Source organism: Dipodomys spectabilis, unplaced genomic scaffold (genome assembly GCF_019054845.1).
Source record: "Dipodomys spectabilis isolate Male_0828 unplaced genomic scaffold, ASM1905484v1 ptg000096l, whole genome shotgun sequence".
NCBI classification, from domain to species: domain Eukaryota; kingdom Metazoa; phylum Chordata; class Mammalia; order Rodentia; family Heteromyidae; genus Dipodomys; species Dipodomys spectabilis.
The window spans coordinates 2,017,358-2,042,816 of record NW_024870773.1 but is presented as its reverse complement, the minus strand read 5'-3'; the positions used below and the strand labels follow the sequence as shown (position 1 = coordinate 2,042,816).

At 58.2% G+C, this 25,459-nt stretch overlaps 1 protein-coding gene across 1 annotated transcript; it reads right to left on the bottom strand.

The window, feature by feature from the left end:
* Positions 1-3,398: 3,398 nt before the first annotated feature.
* On the bottom strand, positions 3,399-24,328 carry CUNH1orf198 (chromosome unknown C1orf198 homolog). The gene is made up of 4 exons (XM_042686119.1): positions 23,993-24,328; positions 14,955-15,005; positions 6,231-6,731; positions 3,399-3,882 (listed from the first exon to the last, which is right to left on the bottom strand). Exons 1-4 carry the CDS (start codon positions 24,308-24,310, stop codon positions 3,826-3,828), a joined length of 927 nt encoding a protein of 308 aa, XP_042542053.1. The 5' UTR covers positions 24,311-24,328; the 3' UTR covers positions 3,399-3,825.
* Positions 24,329-25,459: the final 1,131 nt, after the last annotated feature.

Here is a 25,459-nt window from a genome sequence, read left to right as displayed (position 1 = left end):
AGCGGGCGAGGCTGGAGGCTGGTCATGGGGGGGGCAATGGGGGATGTGAGTGAATCCAGACCACGCCTCACCTGTGACACCTCCTAAACACACACACACAGCGACAGGAGTGCCGGCAACGGCACCACATGGGCCTGAAACTGGGGAGAGACCCCCCCCCGAGGATATCGGGCCCTGGGGAGCCAGTGGACCAGGCCATGGGGGACACCGAGGACCCAGGACACGAACAGCCCCGGTGCCTCCTGCTCCTCCTCCAGATGCCTGCCTTGGATGCGGTTTGGGCTGACCCCACAGAGGGGAGAGAGCTCCCAGTTAGCAGAAGGTCCTAGAACCCCCTGTGCCACAGGTTTCTCCTGCCCCTGCTTACTCACAGCCTAGGGTGAAACTGAAGGTCACAGCCTTCACCTGAGAGAGGCCCTCCCCCAGCCCCAGGAGGCAGGGCGTGGAGAGCGAGGGGCGCATATGGGGCCGGCACTGGGGCATGGCCCTGGCCAGTTGTCTGTGCGTCCTCAGAACCCACGGTGGACATACAGTAGCCCCACCCCGTTTAGAAACGGCCAGAATGCTTCCCTCTCCCACAGGTTTGCCTATTCTCCCTGCATGGCCTGCTGAGGGCCTGGGTGCGGGGAGCAGAACAGGTCCCAGCCATTCTGCGGTGCAGGGAGCTGGCACCTGGAACCAGCACTCCCTGAGTGATGTGAGGACCTAGGGGGTGTGGCCTACACGGATCCCACTACACGCTGCCAGTGGAGGGCAGGCAGTGATCTTGCCAGGCCCTGGACCCATCCAGGATCCCGGCTCCATCCCAGACCCCAGCTCCTGGGCAGCAGCCCAAGGAAGCCACATAGGAGCAGGAGTTTATTTTTTTGGTCAAATGTGGAGCTTGAACTCAACGCTGCCCCTCAGCTCTTCAGCTCAAGGCTAGTGCTCTACCACTTGAGTGACAGTACCACTTCTGGTTTTCTGGAGGTTAATTGGAGATAAGTCTCACAGACTTTCTTGCCTGGTTGGCTCTGAACCATGATCCTCAGATCTCAGCCTCCTGACTAGCTAGGATGACAGGCATGGGCCACTGGCACTGGGTGGGGATTATATTTTAAATGTCTATTTGCTGGAACTGATAGCTAAAAAATTCTCTGAAGTTGGCCATTTACCACTTGGACAGGATATGTATGCCTGGCTTGGTTTTTTTAATTTCTTCTACCACAAACCAAAACACAGCCTGGCATCAGTGGCTGACACGCATAATCCTAGCTACTAGGATGTTTCCTAGAGGTAGAAATCAAGAGCACTGTGGTTTGGGGCCAGCCAGGGCAAAAATTTGGGAGATTCTCATCTCAGCTGAGAGCTGGGTGGGGTGGCTTGCACTGTGTAGCTGGTGGCAACAGCTATGTGGAAAGCATTAATAGGAGGGTCCTGTCCAGGCTGGTAGAGCACCTGCCTAGCAATCATGGAGCCCTTTCAAATCCCAAAACTCAAAAACGAAAACTCAAACTGGTCTCACACAGGTGTGGAGGGCCAGGCTCACTGGCGTGAATCTCTCAGGCCCGCAGTGCTCGGCTCAGCCGCCTGGCATGGGACCTGCGCCGGGCAGGTGCACCCCAGCCTTCATTCACCCCCACCCCTACCCCCTGCAAGGCCAGCACCGTGGGCGTGGCTTTTCACTAGTGTGAAAGCTTCTTTTCCCGTGCTTAACTGCCAACCAGGTTTTCTGAGCTGTTGGGTAAGCAGAGACCAAGAGCAGACCCTCCTCTAGGAATGTGTAGAGAACTAGAATTAGAATAAAAAAAAATAACTAGAACTTTAAAAAATTCAAATTTTTTAAACAGCTTTATTAAAGGCTAGTTAATACAAAATATGGTCAAGTTATAAGCCATCAGTAAGAATCTATCACTTTTGAAAATGTGTATCCAAGAAAGGGAGGTGCAAAGAGAGAGATCATCCCAGGCATTTGCGCTGCAATGGCTGTAGGGAGACCCCCCTCCACACACACATACCCCTACCCAGGGCCCAGGCCAGAGGCCAGCAGTGGGGCCGCCTCTCAGAAAGCTTTTGTAGGAGGTATGCAGAGGTGCAGTGTGGTGGGATCTGAAGTTGATGCAGGCTGCGGTTGGAGAGCAGACACACTCTTAACAAAGCATCTGCATTCCTCGCTCTAGAAGCTCCATCATAGCCCACAGAGGAGAACACAAGGCAAAGGCTGGGCTTAACTTCCCAGCAGGCACCCAGCCACAGACCCGGGAGGTGCCCCCAGTGGGTAGGCCAGGCATGGTGGGGCCTGTGCCACCTCAGAAGCGTGGAACCTGGCGAGGCTGTGATGCGGCCTGTGCTCTTGGCAGCCCGCCCCCTGCAGAAACACCACGGCCCAGCAGGCTCGGGTCTGGAAGGCACGGAGCCCAGTGGCTCTGGGAGGACTCACACCACCTGGCACTGAGGATGGCAGGAGGTTTGAGGTGGACAGACACGAGTCTCTCTCTGGGAGAGCAGGCAGGTGGCGCTGGCCGGTGGAGGGCAGGACTGGCTCCAGCAGGTGTGCAGGCTGGGAGGATGGCTGAGGGACCGGGTGCTGAGCAGGCCAAGCCCCTGGGATTTCAAGCTCCACTCCCCTTCCAACTGTGGAACACCAACTCTCCTCCGATGGCACAGAAGGAATCTGATTGCCAAGTGGCAGCGGGGCTCCCGGGCAAGAGAGAAGACCCAGGCCCGAGGGCCACGCGCCACCGGGCAGGCCCAAATGAACGTGGGCTGGCAGAAGTCCTTCTGGGGGTGGGAAGAGGGGGCCTGCCGTGTGCTTTACCTCTGAGCCAGAAAGAACATTCTGGGAGCCATTTTGGAAGGCGGTGCAGCACAGGCAGTAAAAACAGAGGGCAGCTTTTGGTTCTGCCTGCTGGCATGACTCGCAGGCGTTAAGGCTTCAGGTGAGAGCGTGGAGGGCGCGGCGCAGGCCCTGCCCAGGCTTGGCACCTCCCACAGGTGGGTGTGGTGTGGGGGTTGAGGGGCCAGGCCCCGGCATGGTCTCCAGGCAAGGTCCCCTCCTCCTGGCCTTGGTGCCCACGCTGTGACCACAGGCCTAGGAGTGGCGGGCGGCTTCCAAGGGGCAGGGGGTGGGGGCGAGGGCGGGCCCTTGGGAGGAAGCTCCCTCCCCCCCGCCCCTCCCGGCAGCCCTCCTGTAGTGCTGGCCCAGGGACAGCCAAGGACGGCCAGCCGTAACAAGAGTTTCCAGGGAATCTAGTACAAAATGGAGCCGGGCTGCTAAGTGTGGCTTAGCAGACATAAAGTCATGAGAAAGTTGTAAAACTTTCAAACATACAACTGTCTCCAAACAATGATCTCCTTTGAGTAAGTCGGGGAGGCTTAGGCTCCCAGCTGAGATGAGGGAGGGGTGGGTGGGAGGGGGGATGGAGGGGGGTGCAGCCTCAGCCTTGGCGTCTGCCCCTGCAGCTCTCCTTGCAGCTGAGGACTAGGAGGTGGTCACCTGCGCAAGGAGCCCCACGCACAGACAGCGTGCGAAGGGGCAGAGGAGGAAATGGAGTCATGTTCACCACTTTCGTAAATAGTGAAAAAAATTCCTTTGAGGGGAAAATTGGGTAGAACTAGGAACTTACATTAAACTCCTAATGGACTATAAAAATTCCAAGTGTAAAACTTCTGCTATCAAATTACTGAAAATAGCATATATCTGGTTTTACCAAAGAGGAAAAAAAAAAGTCTGGCACTATTTACCAGTTTGCAAAGAATTAAAGAAAGTGTAGAGAGGGGAGCCGGTCTCGGGGCGCCGCCTGCGCCGCAGGGCGGGGCGTGCTCGGGTCTCTGCTGCCGTCCCGTTTACCAGTTGTCCAGAAAATCGAACCCCGTCTTCAAGACGACCGTGCTGGAGCTGACCTGTAGGGGGCAGAGGCGACGCAGTGAGCCCCGGCTCAGAGTCACGCCGTCTAAAAACAGCATCTCATTTAGAATGACCCAGATGAAATAAATAGTCTGATTCCGTCTCAGGGCCCTGACCTCAATTTACCTCGGTGCTGGAGACCAGAAAATCACCCCAAATTCCAGGCACAGTCCCAGTCCCCTGCAGCCCTGTGACCACACGGGGCATGGATGGTGAGAAGAGGACACCTGTCAGTGCAGAAGCGGCAAGGACTTCCCAGGGCGGAGTTCTGAGCACCGTGGAGGCTGGGGTACACTCCCAAACCCGGACCTCTGGGTCTGCGGGGTGGGACCCACCTGGAGGGCCTGGGCGTCTACCGGGTCCCGCCAGCCACTCCTCCCGCACACGGGGGCCTCCACCAGCCACTCCTCCCGCACACGGGGGCCTCCACCAGCCACTCCTCCCGCACATGAGGGCCTCCATCCACCACTCCTCCCGCACACGGGGGCCTCCATCCACCACTCCTCCCGCACACGGGGGTCTCCATCCACCACTCCTCCCGCACACGGGGGTCTCCATCCACCACTCCTCCCGCACACGGGGGCCTCCACCAGCTGCTCCTCCCACACGCAGGGGCCTCCATCCACCACTCCTCCCGCACACGGGGGGGGGGGGGGGGGGGGGGACTCCATCCACCACTCCTCCCACACACGGGGGCCTCCACCAGCCACTCCTCCCACACACGGGGGCCTCCACCAGCCACTCCTCCCACACACAGGGCCTCCACTGGCTGCTTCTCCCACACACAGGGGCCTCCATCCACCACTCCTCCCACACACAGGGGCCTCCACCGGCGTTCCTCCCACACGCGGGGGCCTCCACCGGCCACTCCTCCCACACACGACAGCCCCAGTGGACAAAGGGAGTCGGGCCCCCAGCCAGGAGGCCACAGCCTGTCCACATCATCCATCTCCCTCTGCACCAAATTCACTCCCTCAGACCTGAAGTCTGCCCCGGGCTAGGCTGTCACCTGGCTCCCCCTCTCAAGCAAGGATCGCCGGGTGCGGGGCAAATGTCTCCCTCCCCGGGCCCAGCCATGAAACCAAACGTTCCTCAGAGGCACAAGCACAGAACAGGACAAAACAGCCATCCTAGGCAGCGAGAAACTTAGGGAGCCAGCCAGTCAGTGTAGGGCCAGTGTAGAGCCAGTCAGTGAAGAAAAGTTCTAGAAGGTGTCAGGACACAAGGCTCCCTTTCTTGGGGACGGTTAGACATTGCCAACACCTTGGGCTCTTTGCTCTCACACACTGTGGGATGCTAGAAGATGTCCACAATTCAACAACAAAGTCACAAAGCTTTCAAAGTGAGCCAGGGGACAGGAAGAGCCAGGAGCCCCCTCCAGACCAGTCTAGAGCTGGCAGCTACGCGGGGAGCACACGGAAAGCATGACCAGGGATGCGCAGACGGAAGCCCAGTGGAGGGGAGACCGGAGCCTGTGTCCTGCGTCCTGTGTCCAATGGTACAGAGAAAAAGGGCCCAGCCACAGAGGCCCGTGGCAGCTCCGCAAAGACAGAGCCATGCCACGCACAATGGGAGCACTGTGGGTGAGTGAATTCGTGAAAAAAAATGGGGCAGATGCACGCCAGGGAATATTACTCAGCCTTAAAAAGGAAATTCTGACACGTCTGATTGAAGATGTTCTGGTGCAGGCAACAAGCCGGTCACAAAGCACAATTGCCTTGCGTAGAGCTGCAAGGTCTCTAATGATATGGAGACCAAAAACATGGTGCTGCCCAGGCCGGGGGAGGCGGAGGCCTCTGATTCTGCTGCCTTTCCCCTGGAACAATGGCCATCCTGTCTTGTCCTGGTTTTGTGTCATCTTCCAACACTGGCATCATTTAAAGTCACAAACAAACGCTCAGTCTTGTCTCTGTAGCTGCGCTTTTTATCAGGCCATAGCCGCGCTCTGGGGTGTGGGGGTGGGGGTGGGGGGGAGAGGCACTCTGTCCTCCCTGCTCCCCCACCTCCTGCCCCAGCCCTGGACAACTCCTTTTTTGGGGCCCCGGTACCTAACCCCACCCATCAGGACAGGCTGGAGTCGGATCCCTTCCCGCGGCCCTGGTCTGTGCCTGGGCCTGCCAGCTCCCACACCACCACCTGCGGTTTCCTCTTTCCAGACCCCCTTGGGTTGGGCAGGTGTCCACCCTCCTCCCACTGACCTCCAACCCCCCGAACTCCCCATGGGCAAGGGGACAGAGGGGCAGGCAGAGCTCACAGGAGGAAGAGGGAGGGAGGGAGGAGGGGAACACGGCACCGTGGCCACCCAGGCAGTTGTGCACGCGGGGGGGGGGGGGGGGGCGCCTACCTGAGACAGCGTGGGTTCCAAGAACAGACGGTCTTCGTCCTCCAGCCCGGCGCCAAGCGCCGGCAGCTTCCTCCCAGGCTCTGGGTCAGCAGGAGCGGGGACAGCCTGTGGCCTCTCCTGCTCCCCTTCCGTGCTGGGTGGGACCTGCTCCCGGTGGGCAGCCTTGGCCTCCCGGTCCTTCGGGGCTGGCTCTTGCCAGCAGCTGGCTGGCGAGGCCTTCTCTGCCTTCTCCATGGACTTGATCTGGCTGGGGGTCAGAGACTGGAACTGGGCCTCCGGCCCCTCCCGGGAGCGCTCCGCATTGACCTTCCAGAAGGCCGCTTCCTCGTCCTTCCTGCTGGGCCCCAGGGCATCCAGGCTGGAGGACCGGCTGCCCTGGGGGGGCCTGAGGCCCGGCGTACCCTGGGAAGCCTTGGCAGGAGGCCTCGGTGGCTCGCTGACCGAGACGCCCGCACTCGGCTCCTGGATGGATAAGGAGGAGATGCTGAACTCCATCTGACTCTACAGAGAGAAAGGAAAGAAAGCTGACAGCACAACCCTGGGCCAGCCCTCCCCAGCATGGCACGCACACATCCACACACATCCACACCCGTACAAACTGCCGTCTCCTGCCGGAACTCGGTCTGTTCTGAGGGGCTGTTTTCAGGACTGTGTGTGCACTTCCAGGATGATGATCGGCTCCCCAGTGGCTCCCATTTGCAGAGGGGCTGCCGCAGGCTGGGCCTGACTGGGCTCAAGAGGCCCCGGGCTCTGCAGGGGCCAGTGGCCAGCGATGCACCTGGATGCCAAAGCCTGGGGGCCACTCCAGCACAGACCAGATATCTTTCAGGTCCAAAGCTGTCCTGCCACCCACAGCGACCTCCAAACCTGACCCTGCTGAGCTGTGCACATCAACCAGGCGTGGAGCGTCTCACAATGGGGCAGACACAAGCATCGGCCCTATCTGCAGACAAGCGATTTACCACTCTGTCCTTTCTAAACCAATCTAATCCCAAAGGCTCAACAGCTATGTGCATACCGTCATATAAAATGCTTATGGAAATGAACTCCCAAGAAATGGAAACAAGAGGATTTTCACTACTTTTTTGTGCTTTTCTCCTTTGTTATTTTTGTTTCCTGTACTTTTTGTCTTACAAGTAAGTTTATTTGTTTTGGAAATGGTGGAACAAAGGGAGAACAATGTGGCAGTGATCTCACTAGACACTATGTTGACAGTGAACTACACAACTTACTGGGAGAAAATGAGAAATGCACTCCTTACCTGACCTTTGTAACTGTAACCCCTCTGTACCTCACCTATATAACAGGCTCATGCCGGTAATCCTAGCTACTCAGGAGGCTCAGATCTGAGGATTGCAATTCAAAGCCAGCCTGGGCAGGAAAGTCTGTGAGACTTATCGCCAATGAACCACCAGAAAACCATAAGTGGCACTGTGGTTCAAGTGGTACAGTGCTCGCCTTGAACTGAAGAGCTGAAGGAAAGCAGAAAGCACCCAGGCCCAGAGTTCAAGCCCCATGGCCGATAAAAAAAAAATTAATAAAATCTATCCCAAAGGTGGGCGCAGCATCCCAGGCCTGTGGACCGGCTGCTTTATCTAGCAGAGGTAGAAAGATCAGAGACCACCCTGGGAAAAGTTAAGACATTATGTGAAAATAAACTAAAAGTGAAAGGACAGGGACCAGAGCTCAAGTGGTAGAGCACCTGTCTGGCAAACCCAAGGTCTGGAGTTCCAACACCAAGACTCTAAAAACAGTTGTTTAAAACACCAGGAGCAGTTTTACTAACAGAGAAGTCAAGACCCAGATGCCCTCCATGTGGGTGAGAGGGCTGCCCAGAAGCTGGGCCTCAACTTTTCCTTGGTGGTCAGCCCTAGAAAACTGTGGCAGGGCGGGCGAGGGGCTGGGCAAGGATGGTCAGACCTGGCCGACGTTTTCTACCAGAAAGACCCTGTCTATGTCACAAGCTTCTCTGTGGACGTCAGCAGTCCAGGATGTGACTCATCAACACCAGAGCCACCCTCCTCTTCCTCCTCCTCCTCAGGCTTCCCTACTCCTGGTTCAGCCCTTGCATCCGCATGATGCAACCTCTAAGGGCTGGGCCAGCCTGAAAGAGGTTCTCAAAAGCCGCATCTGCTGGGCATGCCAGGCTCCCTTCCTGGCCACCATGCTGTGTCTGCTCTCAGCTGTTCTCTCTGTGCTCAAGCTGCAATCACCCTGGGACCCAGGGAGGACAGGACTGGGCAGAACCTCTTTATGATGAAGGGCCAAAGCTGCCCTTGGAGACAGACCCCAACCAGGCTGGACCAATGACAATGGGGTAGCAAGGACTCTGGAACCCTCCAGACAAGACTGGAATGGCAGTCAACTGAATCCAGCCTGTGACAGAGACCCCTGGGGCACACCTCCCACCCCTTCCCCTCACTCCCCCCCCGCCCCCCGGGGCTCCCACCCCTGCCCGCCCCCTGCTCCCTGAGATCCCGGGCACACCTCTCGCCCCTGCCCCCTGAGATCCCGGGCACACCTCCTGCCTCTGCCCCTCCACCCCTCCCTCAACCCTGGGCATACCTCCCACCCCGCCCCCTGCCCCCCCTCGACCCCGGGCACACCTCCCACCCCACCCCCCTGAGACCCCGGCATACCTCCCGCCCCAGCCCCTCCATCCCCACCTCTGCCCCCGAGACCCCAGGCACACCTCCTGCCCCTGCCCCTCCACGCCGCCCACCCAGCTCCCTGAGACCTCAGGCACACCTCCCGCCCCTGCCCCTCCACCCAGCTCCCTGAGACCCCAGGCACACCTCTGGCCCCAGGCCCCCCCTCCCCTCCCTGAGATCCCAGGCACACCTCCCATCCCTGCCCCTCCCCCCTAGTTCCCTGAGACCCCGGACACACCTCCCACCCCAGCCCACCCCCCACCCCCACCCCGGCTCCCCTCCCAGTCTACTTCAGTGCTGGCTTATGTCTGGATAACAAAGATGGCTGAAGGTGTTCTGAAGCACTGTCTTCCCATGGCTTCTTGCCCTTCACCTCATCTTGTCTTGGTGTATGGTGGCCGGACTGGACATGGAACTCGGGAGCTCGGGCCTGGGGTCTAAAATCTCAGGTCCCAGACCCCTTCCCAGCACCGCTGACCACCAGGCTCTGCTCAGTGCTCAGCAGACAGTGGGTCACTGACATCTCTAACTTGCTGGATGGCCACTGTGGACCCCAGCCCTGCCACACACAGCCTGGCCCTACCGGCCTTCCTGTGAAGCCTGGGAGGAAGCCTCACCCCCACAGCCTGCATCCCGCATGCCTGCGACCAGCACCTCAGGGACACGCCAATGGGGAGGCTGTGCATGGCTACAGCAGCCCTGGAACAAGAAACCCCCAGGCTCTCCGTAAAATGGAGCAGGGACAGATAATCCTGGTGATTCCTTCAAGACGTCTATCCTGTTGGCATACTAGCTGCCTTTTTTTCCTTTGAATTCAGGGCCTCACACCTGCTCAGTTTGTTTAGCTGGCACTCTACACTTGAGCCATGATTCCACCCTGGTTTTTTGCTGGTTATTTTGGAGATAAAGTCTTGCAGACTTTTCTCTCTGGGCTGGCTTCCAACTCAATCCTCTGACCTGTAATCCAGCTAGGATTTTCTTTTATTTTAGGTCAGGGGGCATGAGATCTGGGCCTGGATGATGTCCCTGAGTGTAAGGGTAGCGCTCAACCACTTTGAGCCACAGCTCCTCTTCTGGTTTCTAATAGTTAAAGACTCTCTTGGACTGTCCTACCCAGTCTGGCTTTGAAGCACGATCCTTAGCTCTTAGCCTCCTGAGAAGCTAGATCACAGGTGTGCACCACTGGTGCCTGGCCCGGCTTCTTCTCTAATGGCGTTAATCTCTTCAGCGGCTGCCCCTCTGAGCTGCAGCTGTACAGGAGGCCTTTTTCTGGTGAAACTGTGTATTTTTCAAATGTTCTTGCTCTGCTTTGCCTGCATTCTCACGATAAATCTAGCTAATGGTGCCACATTGTGAACACTGTGACGTCTTGAAATTTCCTCTATCTTATCACTTTTACACTCAGCCTCCCACAAAGAGTCAGGACAGGAACAACATGCATACAAGTTCTTTCGCAGAATATAACAGAACTGGGCTCTAGTCCTTGCTGAGGGACGGAGGCATGGACTGCTGCCCAGTCCTTGCTGAGGGACCAGGGCGTGGGCCGGCCCCCGGACACAGGATCACCACACATCCGTCCGGGTTCTGCTGAGCGGGCACAGACATGATGGTTTCTCTGAATCAACAAACTGCTAAAAGTAGCTCAAAAGTAGCCCTGCCTTGGAGAAGGCGCTGACGCGGGTCTGGAAATTGCAGCATGAGGAAGTCTGTGGAACAGCGCACTGGGCTCTGCAGGCTTTTTCGGGATCTCTGGTGGAATCTGTGTGAAGAGGCTCGGACAAGGCTGGACACTGTGGTGTGGGGGTGGCAGGGACTCCCAGCGGCAGGATGGCCACAGAGCTGGAGGCAGCCAGGCGTGGGCTCCAAGGCCAGATCACCACCACAGCAACAAAGAACCGAGGAAGCAAATCTTCTCACATGTCTGTGGCTTGTCCCGTGTTTAGGGCAACCTTAGCTTTACAAAGAAAGCGCAGCCTCAGTGTTCTCAACAGACAGACAGACCTGCCCACTGCAGGCTAGTGAGGGTCCTGCTCCTCTTCCTCACCAGGTAGGGAGCACCCCACACCCCATGGGATGGGAAGGAAGGGGAGGGGAGGGCCTATCTCTGCCGAGTCGCTGTGGTTCACTGGAGAATCCCGGCTCTACCAGGGGGCCCGGTGCCCAGGACCTTGCATGGTACCCAGGACCTCGTGTGCTGCCCAGGGCTTCGTGTCCCCACCACTGACAGACAGGCCACTGTCCTGCATGTCCGCAGCCCAGGAAAACTCAATCATGCAGGTGGACAGGGTGGCGCCCCCCCTTCCCCCCCCCATGCTCTGTTCTGCCTCTGAGACTCCATGCAGGCTTCCCTCCCCCTTGTCCACAGCTGTAGGCCGCTGAATCCTCTGATTCCCACTCTCTGTTCCTGGGCTAACCCCTGACCCCGAGGGGCTGCCTGTCTCTCCACAGGCCCACCCCCTGCCCCCGCCCCATCCTGGCAGTCTCTGAAAAAGAGATGAGTTAAGGGGCACTCTGGGCCTCACAGGCCGCTCCCCTGCACACCATGGCCAGGAGCCCGCCTCCTCCAGCTCTGAGCACGCAGCCCCCGCTCTCCAGCCCGCCAGCCCAGGGTGCCTTCCTGGCATCTGCCTGTCAAACATGCTGATACAGCTGGATGTGGTATCTATACCTGCAACCCAGAACTCTGAAGGCTGAGGCTGAGGTCTGGGAGATCCAGCCCAACCTGGGACGGTGGCACCCAGTCTCCAAAAACCAAAGCCAAAACCAAACAAAAAAAGGAGTGCTCTGTGGCATGCTATCCCAGGACCATGTGCAGAGGTGCCAAGGGCAGAGCCCTGACATCCCGCTGAGCTCCGCAAGAGACCATGGAACAGAGCGAAGGCCAGATAGCAGCGGCCACAAGTGGACACCACAAGACGAGAGCCCAACATGCCCAGCCAAGGGCCCTGCACCGGGCCAGGCAGACGTGGGGCAGGACAGGGACAGAGCCCGCTGCAGAGCCACCGGCGCCCTGCGGCCCCACCAGGGGGTGGACACGGCAGGGCTGGCCGGTCTCGGACGCTGGGTGAGTGCTGAGGACTTACACCCATGCTTGTCCCAGCTATGAGTGGAGCAGAATCACCCTTCCCGCTTGGCTAGTGAAGCCCAGACTCCGCACTGTAGCACCAGCCCCAGAGGGCACACAAGGCCACCTGCCCTGGGGCACTGGGCAGTCAGGGCTGGGGAGGGGAGACTGGAAGGGGCAAGACGGTGACGCACCAAACACAAGCTTCCTATTCCTGGAAAACAGCTCGTCTTTCCCAGGCCTGGGCTCTTGAGAAAGGAGCCCATGTTGGCCCCGGCAGCACCAGGCCAGCCACGCAGAACGTGGTGTCAAGACACCATGAGCCAAGGGGTCCCAGGCATGTCAGGCCTGGACAGGAAAAGGGGAGAAGGAAGGAAGCCCCTGTGCTCAGGGCCCCTGCAGCCCTCCAAGCCCAAGCCCAGGGCCGGCCCGGAGCCCCAGTCAGTCCACCCACGCGGGTAGCGAGGTCTCAGCTGTCCACGTCTGTTCTAAAAACAGTAAGACCACAACACAGCCCAGGATCTATTTTTGCGCCCGCTCACTGGGAAGGAATGTGAGCAATTCAGTATGGGGTGCAGGCCGCCCAAGCTCACTGCTGGCTGGGCAGCCACGAGCAAGCTTCCATTGCGGAGATAAAGGCTACAAAACTATTACCAAAAATACCATCGTGCAAATCCTAACAAATGTGCCAAAAACCCAACCTTACTCCCTCCCTGTTGGTAAGGGAGAGGGAAATACAGAAACTTCCAGAATCACTCAGTAAAGTGGCATCCCACAGGGAGAAGCCAGCCTGTGCAGGCGGCTGGAGCTGAGGGGGCAGTGTCAGGCACGGCCTGCTTCCCAAGGCTCTCCCCTCCCCCAGCCTGGCCACACACGCCTCAGCAGTTGGCCTGGCGCCGGAGAGCCGGGCAGAGCAGTGGGCGGCCGCATGCAGAGGAGGCCATCAGTAAGGGACCGAGAAGAGGACCCCAAGCAGAACCCAAGACCCGAAGGGCCATGGGGCCGGGGTCTGGGGATGCGTGCCTGCCAGGCCTGGCCCTCAGCAGAGCCCTCTGAGGCCCAGTGGGTGGTCGAGGGGAGGAGGGGCTCTGGCCTCTGCCCTGGAGGCCTTCTTGCCTCCAACTTGGTTCCCTCTGGGATCTCATGGTAATGCAGGAGGGAGCAGAGCCAGGCTGGCACAACCTTGCTCACACCTCCCTCTTCCTGCCTTGCTTTCCCGCTCTGCCTCAAGCTCGGCAGTCATGGCACGGGCCTCTTGGAAGCAGCTGTGATGGTAACAATGAGAAACGAGTTTGTACAGCATGGGGGGGGGGGGGCGGCTCTCACAGAGGGATGAAGGGTTGCACAAAGACCCCAGCCACGGACAAACATGATGGGAAGGCAAGGGGCCTGTGGAAGGACCCCTGCCAGGGGGGGCTGGGCAGGGGACCAAGGGCTGGGCTCTGGTCTTAAGGGAAGATGGAGGACTGCCTAGAGGGGACGAATCCAGAGAAGCTGCAGGGCTTGGGATGATGGGGCGGGGGGGGGGGGGGGGGCGGCTGGTCAGGTCTGGGTCAGCTTTGCTACAGGCATTTCCTCCCCTACCCCAACCCGGTCTGGAGCAATCCAAGTGCTGGGGTTTTTCCTTTGGAAGCATCTGTTACAGGAGACAGGCACAGAGCGGGTCCCCAAGGCCTCCTCTGCCTCCCAGAACTGACAGATGAGTGGAAAAGATGACCATGAGCCCCCTGGGAATTCCTGGGGGGGGGGGCAAGGGGAGCTATTATCGGATGGGCATACAGCAGCAGTCCTGCAAGACAGAAACAGACCTCAGGATGCTGACTCCCTCAATAACCATTCCACAGAGTACACAGAGGGCAAAACATCACTTAGCCTATAAACACACACCATCTCATAATTAAGAAGCAGCCAGACGCCAGTGACTCACGCCTGTAATCCTAGATACTTAGGAGGCTGAGATCTGAGGATTGTGGGTCAAAGCCAGCCCGGGCAGGAAACTCCAGGAGACTCTTATCTCCAATGAACTACTCAAAAAAATTGGAGGTGGCACTGTGGCTCAAGTGGTACAGCCTCACCTTGAGCGAAAGCAGCTCAGGGACAGTGCTCAGGCTCAAGTGCCAGGACCAGTGCCAGAAAAAAAGGAAAGAAAGAGAAGAGTGGAGGTGGAGTGAAGGCATGCATACTTGGCAAGGCGAATGGCCCACATGTCACACTCACTGACCCCAGCGGGCCGGAGTCTGAGGCAGGAAGAGGAGAACATGCATGGGAGTGTGTGCCACACATCCCAGGCCGTTCCAGACACCACCACTGCCTCCTCCATGCTGTCTGCCAGCCCCTCCAGCACCCTGGAGAGCCTGAGCCTGGCTGTACCTCTGCCCTCAGTCACCCTGCTGCCCAGAGTCCTTACCCATAGCAGCAGGGAGCCAGGGCCCCACACCACAGGACATGAAACTCTGCAGCAGTCCGGGCAGCGGTGGAGAGCAGGATGGGTGGCTGGAGCCACCCAGCCTTGCACTGGGTTTGGTGACATCTGCATCCTGTAAATCAACTGCCAGAGACGCCTTGCTTGACATGGGGCTGGGTAGGGAGGTGGAGACCGGGCGCTGGGCGCCAGGGCTTTGGGGTTGAGCAGGAAGCACACCGGACAGCAGACGATGGACACACAGCTCCGATGTGTGACCACAGCTCCGATCTCACTGCACAAGGCCAGCAGTCCCCACCCCACGTGGGAACCACACTGTAACCCAGTTTTCCAGGACCCCACACCCTGTGTCTAGAACCCCAGTGAAAGCGCCTGAGGTCTTAGGGCTCCATCAGAGCTTCTCTTTGCCCACTGCTCTTCGGGGCTGTCAGGGGGCCTGACTTCCCCCATGGAAGCACGTCTGGTCCCCGACTGCTGGCAATCCTCCCCTTCCCCCGACACAGCTGTCATCCAGCTGACAAGGTTTTGCAGCCATCAAATGCTGAGATATAGAGCCACTCCATCGTTTTCTATCTAACCCAACTTACCCGTGTTTCCCAGGAGAACGGGGCAGAGTGCTCGTCTTGCCAAGTTATGTCCTAAAATAAAAATTCAAGAATGAGTCTGAAGCCCAAACGCAGACAGGCCCACACCTACCTATGCCAAAAGGGGCCGACCATACCAACCATCTCAACCAGGCCTCGCCTTACCTTTTGGCCAAGGCTGCTGCGAGCCCTCCCCTGCCAGGCAAACTCAGGGTGACACAGACCTGGCCCTCAACAGACCCAGCCAGAGTGAAGCCAAGGGGCTGAGCTGTGTGCTCATAGACAGGCCTCAGCCTACTGTCTACACACGACAGGTATATGTACACTGTGCACACAGGGACGGGACAGTCCAGCATCCACACAAGGACAGTCTACTGTACACCATACACACAATTCACCATCAGCAAAAGGACAGTCTGTTGTGGGGATTGACCGAGGACCTGTGGAAAGAATGAAGGCAGCACCAGTGGACTGGGGCTCCCCTTTGGGAGGTCTCAAAGGCCAGTGATGGAATGCGAGTCTAGTTATGTGCTGCGCAGCTGATTGCCCCAGCAGAATGGGAGAGCCCTAGCCTGGTTGCTGTTCACTGACCTGCAGAGAGGATTTGGGGAGCACCCACTTCTCCCCAGTCCCCAGCTGCATAAAGGGCCACGGGTTCTGGACCAAAATGTGGTCCATACTGAGCAGCACAGACTGCAACAGGATGAAATGCTTTCAAGCTGATACTAAGGTTTTTACAGTCACATTTCACTTGTCCTCCTCTATGACTCCAGATAATTTATGCCTTTCTGTAGAGCACACAGTAATTCTGTCTTATCTTACTCTCCCACAGCTGACAGAGGCCCCCCAGGACTGAGGCCAGAGCCAGACCCCTGGGGGTGCTGTCCAAACACATCAGCCATCCTCTGTGGAGTGGCCTTCCCTCCCGCCCCCACCTCCCCACCCCTGGAAAGGGCAGAGACAAAATAAAAATGCTGGGGTCTGGACAGCTGCTGGCCTGTCCCCATGGAGGGGAAACTGTGTAAGGATCCCCTGGTGCTTGGTGCTTATCACATGGTGCCAACTCTGCGTATCTCAAGGCGCTGTAATGGTCTTGCACTTGGCCATCCCAGTGTGAGGAGCTGGGTCCCCCCAGGCACCCCCTATATGAACACATGAACATATCTGCACACCCCAAACCCGTTCCCCAGGATTTTCCCCTCTGGGACACAGAGGGGGTCCAGCCCCAGCCCTGGAGGGCGGAGGTGTCATCAGTCAGGGAAGCGGACCCTGCATGGGCTGGGTCTGTCCCCCGGTGGCACAGGCCCCTGCCACACCCTCCACACAGTGCGGCTGCAACGCCTGCTGGGCACCAGGCTGCAGAATGGACTGGCCGGACCAGTGGTGGGGCAAAACTTCCAAAAACCAGAAGGGACAGAGTCATGCCGTCCCCTCTGGAATTTGTTAAATCCAAGCTATTTCTCAATGTCCAGATTCTGCTCCTCCAAAAATGGCAATGAGTCTGGAGGAATGCAAGCTATGGAGCCCGGGAGCTGCATCGCAAGCAGGGTGGGGGTGAAGTGGCTGGGGCCCTGCTGGGTGTGGTGCCTATTAAGAGAAGGGGACCCCAAAGCCTACCGACTTCCAGGCTCCCGAAACTCCATGCAGAAGGGCTTTGTTTTCAGAGGGATGGGAAGGTGTAAACAGAGCATAATTAGTAATTTTTCCCACCCAGGCCACAGGCCCTGGCAGTCCCAGTGGGCAGAGGAAGGGAGCGGCTACTACAGCCGAGCTGGAGCCGTCCATGAGGCGTGTACTCTGACTTCTACTTAATCGGAGTGGAGTGAGTCCCTTTCAGGTTGGCAAAAGTTCCACAGAAGGCTCTGGCTGTGGAATGTGGCTCTGGGAAGTGAGGCTGCGCCAGGGGCCTGGGGACGCCAGGTCCCCAGGGAATCACCCCACAGGCATCTTTTCCATTTCCACATAGTGGCAGACAGAGGCCATGTACATTTCCTCTCCTCAATCTGGTGTCAGGTTGGCAGCCTTTGGTTGGTTCCAGCAAGAAACTAAGTCCTGGGCCAGATTCCCTGGGTATCTGCAATTTTAACTAATAAGAAATAAGAAAGCACTTAAGAAAAATAAGCTGCAAAATGCCAGAGTGACAGAGGCTCTGACATCAGCCAAACTTGAGCCAGAGAATGTGGTAGTTGGGGCAGCCTGCTCCAACTGCCACAAGTCAGGGGCTCCAGAATTTCAAAATGGCAATAGACACATACACGTACACACGTACACACGTACACACACGTACACACACACACGCTCTGAGGATCGTGGTTCAAGCCAGGCTAGGCAGGAAAGTCCGTGAGACCAAACCAGAATTTCAAAATGGCAATAGATACATACACGTACACACGTACACACACGTATACACACACACACACACACACACACACACACACACACACACACACACACACACACACACACACACACACACACACACGCTCTGAGGATCGTGGATCAAGCCAGGCTAGGCAGGAAAGTCCGTGAAACCAAACCACTCAGAAAACTGGAAGTAGTTGTGTGGCTCAAGTGGTAGAGTGCTCACCTTGAGCTGAAGAACTGAAGGACAGCGCCCAGACCCAGAGTTCAAGCCCCCAACCGACAATAACAACAACAACAATAAGCACAGCCTGGCTTGATAGTACACATATACAATCTCAGCAATCACAATTTCAAATTTGAGGCCTACATAGCAAGACGTTGTCCCTAGTAAAGAACATTCTGAAAATACATGGTAGTGATACACAGTTGTGTAACATAGTGAATGTACTACCACTTACAAATGATTAAAATGTTGTATGTTATAGAAATAAGTAGATAACCACAATAGAACATTGTAAAAAAAAAAAACAAAAACTGAGAAATCTTGGTGTAAATGAAGTCAGTCTGAGAAAACCAAGGACTGTGATTCCAGTTGCACAACATCTTGGGAGAAAGACCCATGGACCCAGCCAGCAAGGACCTGCACATGTGGGCGCAGCTCTGCGGTCCTGAGCAGACTCCCAGCACAGACTGGGCCTGGAGCCCGGCCAGGCTGTCAAGTGTACCCAGAAACAGAACCCGCTGCCCAGGCCGCCCAGGCCTCACAGGTACTGGAAGGCTTACAAGGTGTATACAAACCACGCTGCACACGTGCAGTAATAGTGCTTCGCAGGACATCAAACTTCCTCATCACAGAGATAGACAACGGTACTGTTGCTAAGTCTCACCACCTATGGGGGGGGGAGGGGTCAGTTTCTAAAACCTACCCCCAACTATGAAGCTCTCAGAAACGGGTTCCATTGTCATGGCGATAGGGGCAGATCAGGAGCCACGGGGGCACCTGAGGCCCAGAACCAGGAAGATGTTGGAGTCAGAAGCGGTGGCTCTAGCGGGGAAATGCTGAGAGCACCGGAGAGAAGGCTCAGCCCAGGACAAGTCCTGCACTGCCAGCGTCACGTGCAGGGGACAGCTGGCCTCAGCCTCTCTGGGGAGCTGTCCACGGGAGTTCAGTGCCAAGGGGTACACAGACAGCACCCTGGGCCTGTGAGCAGCAAGCATGCACCCCAGGGGTGCTGCTACACAACTTTCTTCGCTACAAGTGGGAACCAGGCCTCCATGCTCCTCGGGGCTGACGCTGAAAACGTCACCCACACCAGCCAACAAGCACGCAGTGTTTGCGACAGCAGGAATCACGCCCCCCCACAAGGCACGCCCACGTCCTCCAGCAGGAACACAGAGACACCGGCCATGGGTACTCCCCGTGCGGAGAACCAGGAGAAGCCAGTCTGAAAAGTCACAGAGTGATTCTGCCAGCAGGAAGGCTGGGGGGAGACAAGGCGGGCACGGCACAGGGCAGGATATGGCATGGGGAGGGACAGGGCGGAGAAGGGGGACAGGTAGTGGCCGCCAGGGCCCGCAACACACACGCGCACCTCAGTGCTCCTCCGTACAGGGCATCGGGATCCCTCAATCTCCAGCACACCAGGCATCAGGAAGGCCTGGCATGGGCCGCAGTCACGGCACACCCTTGTACGACATTTCCAGCCTGGGGGCGGGCTCACGGGAAACCCACTTCCTACTCCATGTTGCTGTGAATCTAATATCAAGTCTATTAAAGGAAGAATTAAGAGATGGTTACGATACACTTTCTTTTACCAACTGCCTGATCTTGGCAACTGCCTCCGTATTTAGATGGTCTGCTGGGATGAGGGGTTGAAAGAAAGGCCCCACACAGAGCAGGGGCTCCCACTCTGCCCACCAGGCTCAGGGCCACTCACGGCAGACAGGAAGTAGGCAGCGGGTGGAGTGGGTGGAGGAAGGTCAGAGGCCAGGACCAGCAGGTGACCTGGAAGTCCAAACAGCTGGTCTGGCTTGGTTTCTTACATATTGGGGGCAATATTTCCCCTGGTACTGGGGAACTGACCCCAAATCTGCTCAGGTGCCTCCTGCTGCTGCCCGTTGCCTCATCTGTTTCCAGATTTCCCTGTGGCCGCAGAAGCGGTGGCTCAGAGGATAGGCCACATCCTCACCTCAACTTCCGAGAACCAGGCCAGGTGTGGGAGGGCAGGGGGTCATCGGTCCACAGGGACAGCTGAAGGGGCAGGCCCCAGCCTCCTGGTGCAGCCCACAGAGCCCATCTACCACTTCTTGAGGCCAGCCTCCCTGCACAGGCCACCTCTGCCCTGTCCTCCTTTCAGCACACCCGTGGACGTGACTGACAGGAGCCAACCCTCAGTGACACATTCCATCCTCCTTAGAAAACCAGGCCAAGCCCCGCCTGGTGGCACAAGCCTGTAATACCAGCTAGGGTGGAGATCAGGGGATGTCTAATAGCTGGGCGGAGTGGTGCATGCCTGTCATGAACAGGAGGACGGCAGTCCAGGCCAGCTCAGGCACAGAGCAAGACCTCATCAAAAAGGGACTGGTGGCTGGTGCCGGTGGCTCACGCCTGTAATCCTAGCTACTCAGGAATGCTGAGATCTGAGGATTGAAGCTCAAAGCCAGCCCGTGCAGGAAAATTCATGAAACTCTTATCTCCAATAAACCACTAGAAAACCAGAAGTGGCCCTATGGCTCAAACGGTAGTGCACTCACCTTGAACTGAAGAGCGCAGGGACAGCACCCAAGCCCAGAGTTCAAGCCCCATGACCAACCAAAAGAAAAAAGGGACTGGTGGAGTGAATCAAGTGGTAGAGTGCCTGCTTAGCAAGTAGGAGGCCTTAAGTTCAAACCCTAGTGACAATTCCCAAATGAACCCCACTTCTTTACGTTTTTGTTGCTGTGCCAGTCCTGGGGCTTAAATTCAGGGCCTGGGTTCTGTCTCTGAGTTTTTTCGCTCAAGGCTCGCATTCTACCAATCTGAGCCACGACGTCACTTCCATCTTTTTCTGAGTAGTTTATTGGAGATAAAAGAGTCTCATGGACTTTCCTGTCCAAGCTGGCTTCAGAAAGCAATGCCCAGAACCTCAGCCTTCTGAGTAGTGAGGATTGCAGGTGTGAGCTGCCAGTGCCCTGCCCCACTTGTTTTAAACAAAAGCTAAAATGAAGAACAAGCTAAACTTCTCAAGAGGGAGAGGAAGAGCGGGAAGAGGAGGAAGGGAAGGAAGGAGGAATGGGGGGAGGGGGGCTTGCTGGGTCTCAAGCAGGTTCTGCATCCACAGTAACACAAATAGCCAAACTCAAACCCAACAAGACTTCCTGCTTGGAGATTTGGAAGAGTCCTGCATGGATCTATAATGCTGTTTCTGCATTTTTTTTTTTTATTGTGGCTGCTTCTGTATTTTAATTCCCAACAACTTTTAAGGAATTAGCCTGTTTTACAACAAACACTGTATGGGCTAGCTGCTCGGAAGCACGAAGGGCACCCCACATCATACAGCACTGAGGTGAGGTCTGTGCCACCAGCCCCCCCCCCCTCCAGCATTCACAGTGGGGGGGAAGGTCCTGGCCTGCAAAGGCCTCTGGGAGTCCAGGACTCTGGCTCCAGAACAGGACTACAGCCAGCCACGTGCACGCGCGGTTCCTGTGGGAGGAGCTGGGGGGGGGGGCACGGGGCAGGGCTGCTGAGCTGCTGAAGTGGACAGGGCTGTCCCTCTCCATGTTCTACTGCCTGCAAAATCCAGCCGGGTGTGGAGGGCTGGAAACGGCACATCACTCCTGCCCTGGCTACCTCTTTTAGGGAGGGGTGCGAGGGGCACACCTGCGGTCCAAGCTCCCAGTCATCTGGGTGGAGCCCGGCGGAGCCCCAGAGGTATCACCAAGCTGAGGATGCGCATCTCTCCACAGCGCTGCTAGGTCAGTGGAAGGAGGCTGGGGTAGGGATAGGCGGCAGAGGGGGCACATCCCGAAAAATTCGGGGTTTGAAGGTTTCCTCTATCTGATAAGGGCCACGGGTAAGCTGCAGAATATGTGATGACCCCTTTTAAAGCAAAAACCTGTCCCTGCCCTAGGAGAGCCATTTCCAGAACCTTCCTGCTGAGGAAGGGCATGCCAGGCAGAAGCACCCACCGGCCAGCACAGCCGTCCACAGTGTCTGCCTGCTCCAAGCAGGCCCCTGGCCAGCCCTCGCTTCCTTTGCAGGTCAGGACCAGGCTGCTGCCACCACTTGGGCCCCTGCCCTCCCCTCCCCTCTGCTGCTGCGGAGTGGTGGGGGCTCCAGCAGAGGCCTGGGCCCTTCCCAAGAGGGCTTGGGGTGACACAGGTGGGGAACAGAAGCTGACAGCTCCTCTCGTGAATACTCAAGGAGAACCAGCTTCCCAACAGCGGGTCTTTAAAGGAGCGAGACCGTGGGGTGGGGCTAAGTACAAAAAACTGTATGAGAAGCTCCAGCTTCTGACAGTTACAGAGGTCTTAGAAGTTCCTGCCCCGTTGATTGCCAAGAAATTGAGAAAAGAAAACCTGGTGGGCCCCTTCCCAACTTCAACACCCAAAACAGACCTCATCTCTGCGGCAGACCAACCATCAAAGCAAGAGCCTGCTCTTCCAGCCTTACTCACCCGGAGCACGGTGAAAACACACACACACACATACACACACATGCACGCACAGGCACATTACACACAAAAAAACACACACACACTCGCCATACTTGCTGCCCCTATTCTATGTACCCTCATCTGAACCCTGACCACTCCCAGAGCCTCCAAGGACTGTGAGGCCCATCAAGTAGTTAGGTTTCTGTTGTTTTTACAACACAAGAAAATGGCAAGATGATGGTCAACTAGATCTGTTGCTACGTAGGACACAAAAGTGCATTAGCAATGGAGAAGGGCACGCAAAGAGACAGGCACCATCTTGAGAACAGCAGAAAGGGCTGTGGAGTGCCTACTTGATCTAACTCAGAGTTCCTTCTCCCAAAACTGAGTCCGACAGCTGGGCCACCCGTGTCCTTGGTGCCTTTGTGCCAGGGCAGCGATGCTCCATGAACCATCTTGTGGAAGTGACCATGAGACCACTGCCAACCAACTCCCCCCCCCCCCACCAACCTCTCACCCAGTCCAGTGGTGGAATTTAACCTTGCTGGTGTCATTCAACCGCAGCCATTGCAGGCAGAAATGTACCCAAACCCTCCCTAGAATGTTCCCAAGATTCAAGACTGTGCCTCTGCCACTGGGGCTGGCAGGGGTGTTCGAGAGAAGCCCTCAGAGCCTTCTGCAAAACTCACTTAAAAGGCTGGTTGGGCCAGGGGCTCACACCTATCATCCTAGCCACTCAGGAGGCCAAGCAAGCACTGAGGATCAAGGTTTGAAGCCAGCCTGGGCAGAAAAGTCTGTGAGATTCTTATCTCCAATTAACCACAAAGAGCTGGAAGTGGAGTTGTGGCTCAAGTGCTAGAGCACTAGCCTTAAGCAAAGACTCTCAGGGCATGCACACATGCGTGCGCACACACACACACACACATACACACACAGAGTCAGGTTGGGGGTCTCCTGGAAGGGCACTTCAGATGAGGAATCTGAGTATCAGCTGGCTGTCTCTTTTCTACCAGTGACCCTGGCTTTCTGAGGATGTACGGACCAGCCATGACTCCTGGTGGGGCAGCAACCCCAGTGTTTGCTCTGCTCCCTCACGGTTTGTTTACCCCCACCCTTCCAGAGGCACGGCCTGCTCTCTACTGTCAAACCTGGGCACACACACAGCACACGTGTCTTCTCAGGAGATGCAAAGTTTCACAGGGAAACATGCCAGCCCCAGAAATACATTTTAAGACCTGTATTTTCATCTCTGGCCACATCACTTGTTTTTCTTTGGCAAAAGCCCTCAAAGATGAAAAAGTCCACGGAGGATTTCCTTCCAATTCTTTCAGAATGAGGTGATGCTGGCAGCACAGCCCAGCCTGCCACGCTCCCCCGACAAGGAGGTGTTTGTGGCCAAAATCGCTCTGTGCTAATAAAAGAATCCGCATGCTTGACTGAACTTTGGAGCCAGCTCCCGGTCCTGACTGGACTCCTTCCACAGTGCTCAACTTCCTCGAAGACCTCCCGTCTGACTTGCATGGGATCTCTCCCTCTCCTCTCTTCCTCCCTCCCCCTCTCCCTTTCTTCTCTCCCGGTTTCTTCCTCTCCCTCCCCCTCTCCTCCCTCTCTTCCTCCTCCATCTCCTCCCTCTCCCTCCCCCAACCCCTCACCTCCTCCCTCTCTTCCATCTCCTCCCTCCCCCTCTCCCTCCTTCCCCTCTCCTTCCTCTCCCCCCTCTTTCCCTCTCCTCTCCCCCTCCCCCCCCTCTCCCTCCCTCTCTCTCCCTCCCAGTCCGCCCGCTCCCCACTCCACCGCAAAGTTGGGTCGGGAAGGCCTGAGCCGCCGCCGAGCGCAAGCGAACAAAGAGCTGCCGGGCCCGCCTGGCTCCCCGGGGCTCCCGGGCTGGCCGCGTCCCCCGCGTCCGTCCGCCGCCCGCCGCCCGCCGCCCGCCGCGGAGGCCCCGCCCGTCCTGGCCGCGCTCGACGCCCCTGCCCCCCGCTTCCCACCGGGAACAGCGAGGCTCCGGCCGCCCCCGCCGCCGGGGCCGCCCGCCGCACCCACCTCGTCTCCGAAGCGCACCACCTTCTGGCCCGTGGGCCCGGGCCCGGGGAAGCGGCCGGGGCGCCCCGCGGGGGCGGGCGGCGCGCGCGGCCCCAGCAGGCAGCGGTCGATGAGCTCGTCCTGCCGGGCGGGCGGCAGCCGCGCCCACTCGGGCCCGTACTGCTCGCGGACCCTCTCCTTGTCCTGCATGATCTTGCGCGCCATGGGGCTCAGCGACGAGAAGTAGGTGAAGCGCTTGCGCTCGCGCTCGTCCAGCGGCCGGCTCCCGCTCATGACGGCCGCGCGTGAGGCCGCGATCGCCGCCGCCATGGACGCCATGCCCAGCCCGACGCGCCGGCCGGCCCGCGCGCCGTCTCGGCCGGCCGCCCCGCCTCCCCCCCGCCGGCCCGGCCCGCCCCGCCGGCCCGGCCCGCCCCGCCGACCCGCCCCGCCCGCTCCGGTCTTCACTCCAACGCGGAGCGCAGACTCCGCCCCCTCCCCCGCCAGCCACCCGAGGGGCTCACCCCCGTAGAGACTCCGCCCCCGTCAAGGCTCCGCCCCCTCCCCTGCCAGCCGTCCGAGGGGCTCACCCCCGCAGAGGCTCCGCCCCGGATCTCGCCCAGCCCTTAATACCCATAATCCCCGCCCCCCGCCCCGCCCCCAACCGGCCTGCGCTTGGGCCCCGCCCCGCCGCGCCCCTCCCCGCAGCGGGCGCGTCCCCTCCAGGGTCGCCTGCTCCTGGGCGGCGGGCCCAACTGTGCTGGCCCGGAAGAGCTGCTGCCGAGGCCGGTTCTCCACCGCTGCCACGGACAAAGGAAACTTCTCCACGTGGCCCGCTTCCCCTTCTCTTCCTCCCTACTTCCCCTTCTCTTCCCCCCTGCTTCCCCTTCTCTTCCCCCCTGCTTCCCCTCTCCTCCCTCTGCTTCCCCTTCTCAAGCTTCCCACTTCCCCTCCCCCTCTCCCCCGCTTCCCCTCCTCCCTCTTCCCCTCCCCCCTCTTCCCCTTCTCCTGCTTCCCCTCCCCCCACTTCCCCTTCCTCTCCTTTTCCCCATTTTCCCTCCCTCTTCCCCTTCCCCCTCTTCTTCCTCTCCCCTGCCCCCCTCTTCCCCTGCCCCCCTCTTTTGTTCTTCCTTCTTCTGTCCCCCTCTTCCGTCCCCCTCTTCCCTCTGCCTTCTTCCCCCTTCCCCCTCCCAGCTCTGTAACCCACAGTGGGCAGCAAGCAGGGCCGGGCCGGCACGAAGAACAGCTGCAGCCGGGCATGGTGACCCACACCTGTGGCTCCAGCCATTGGGCAGACAGAGGGCAGCCTGGTCTGGAGGGCCTTCAGGGAAGAGTCAGGGGTCAGGGGCCCCCTTTGCAGCCAGCAGACCCAGAGGCAAAGTTGTGAGTCACCAGGGGCAAGTGGGAGGCCTTCCCTGAAACACGCTAAAGCAAAGGTGGGGGAGGCCTCAAGGGACTGAGTGATGGCCCAACAAGCACCACAACCTG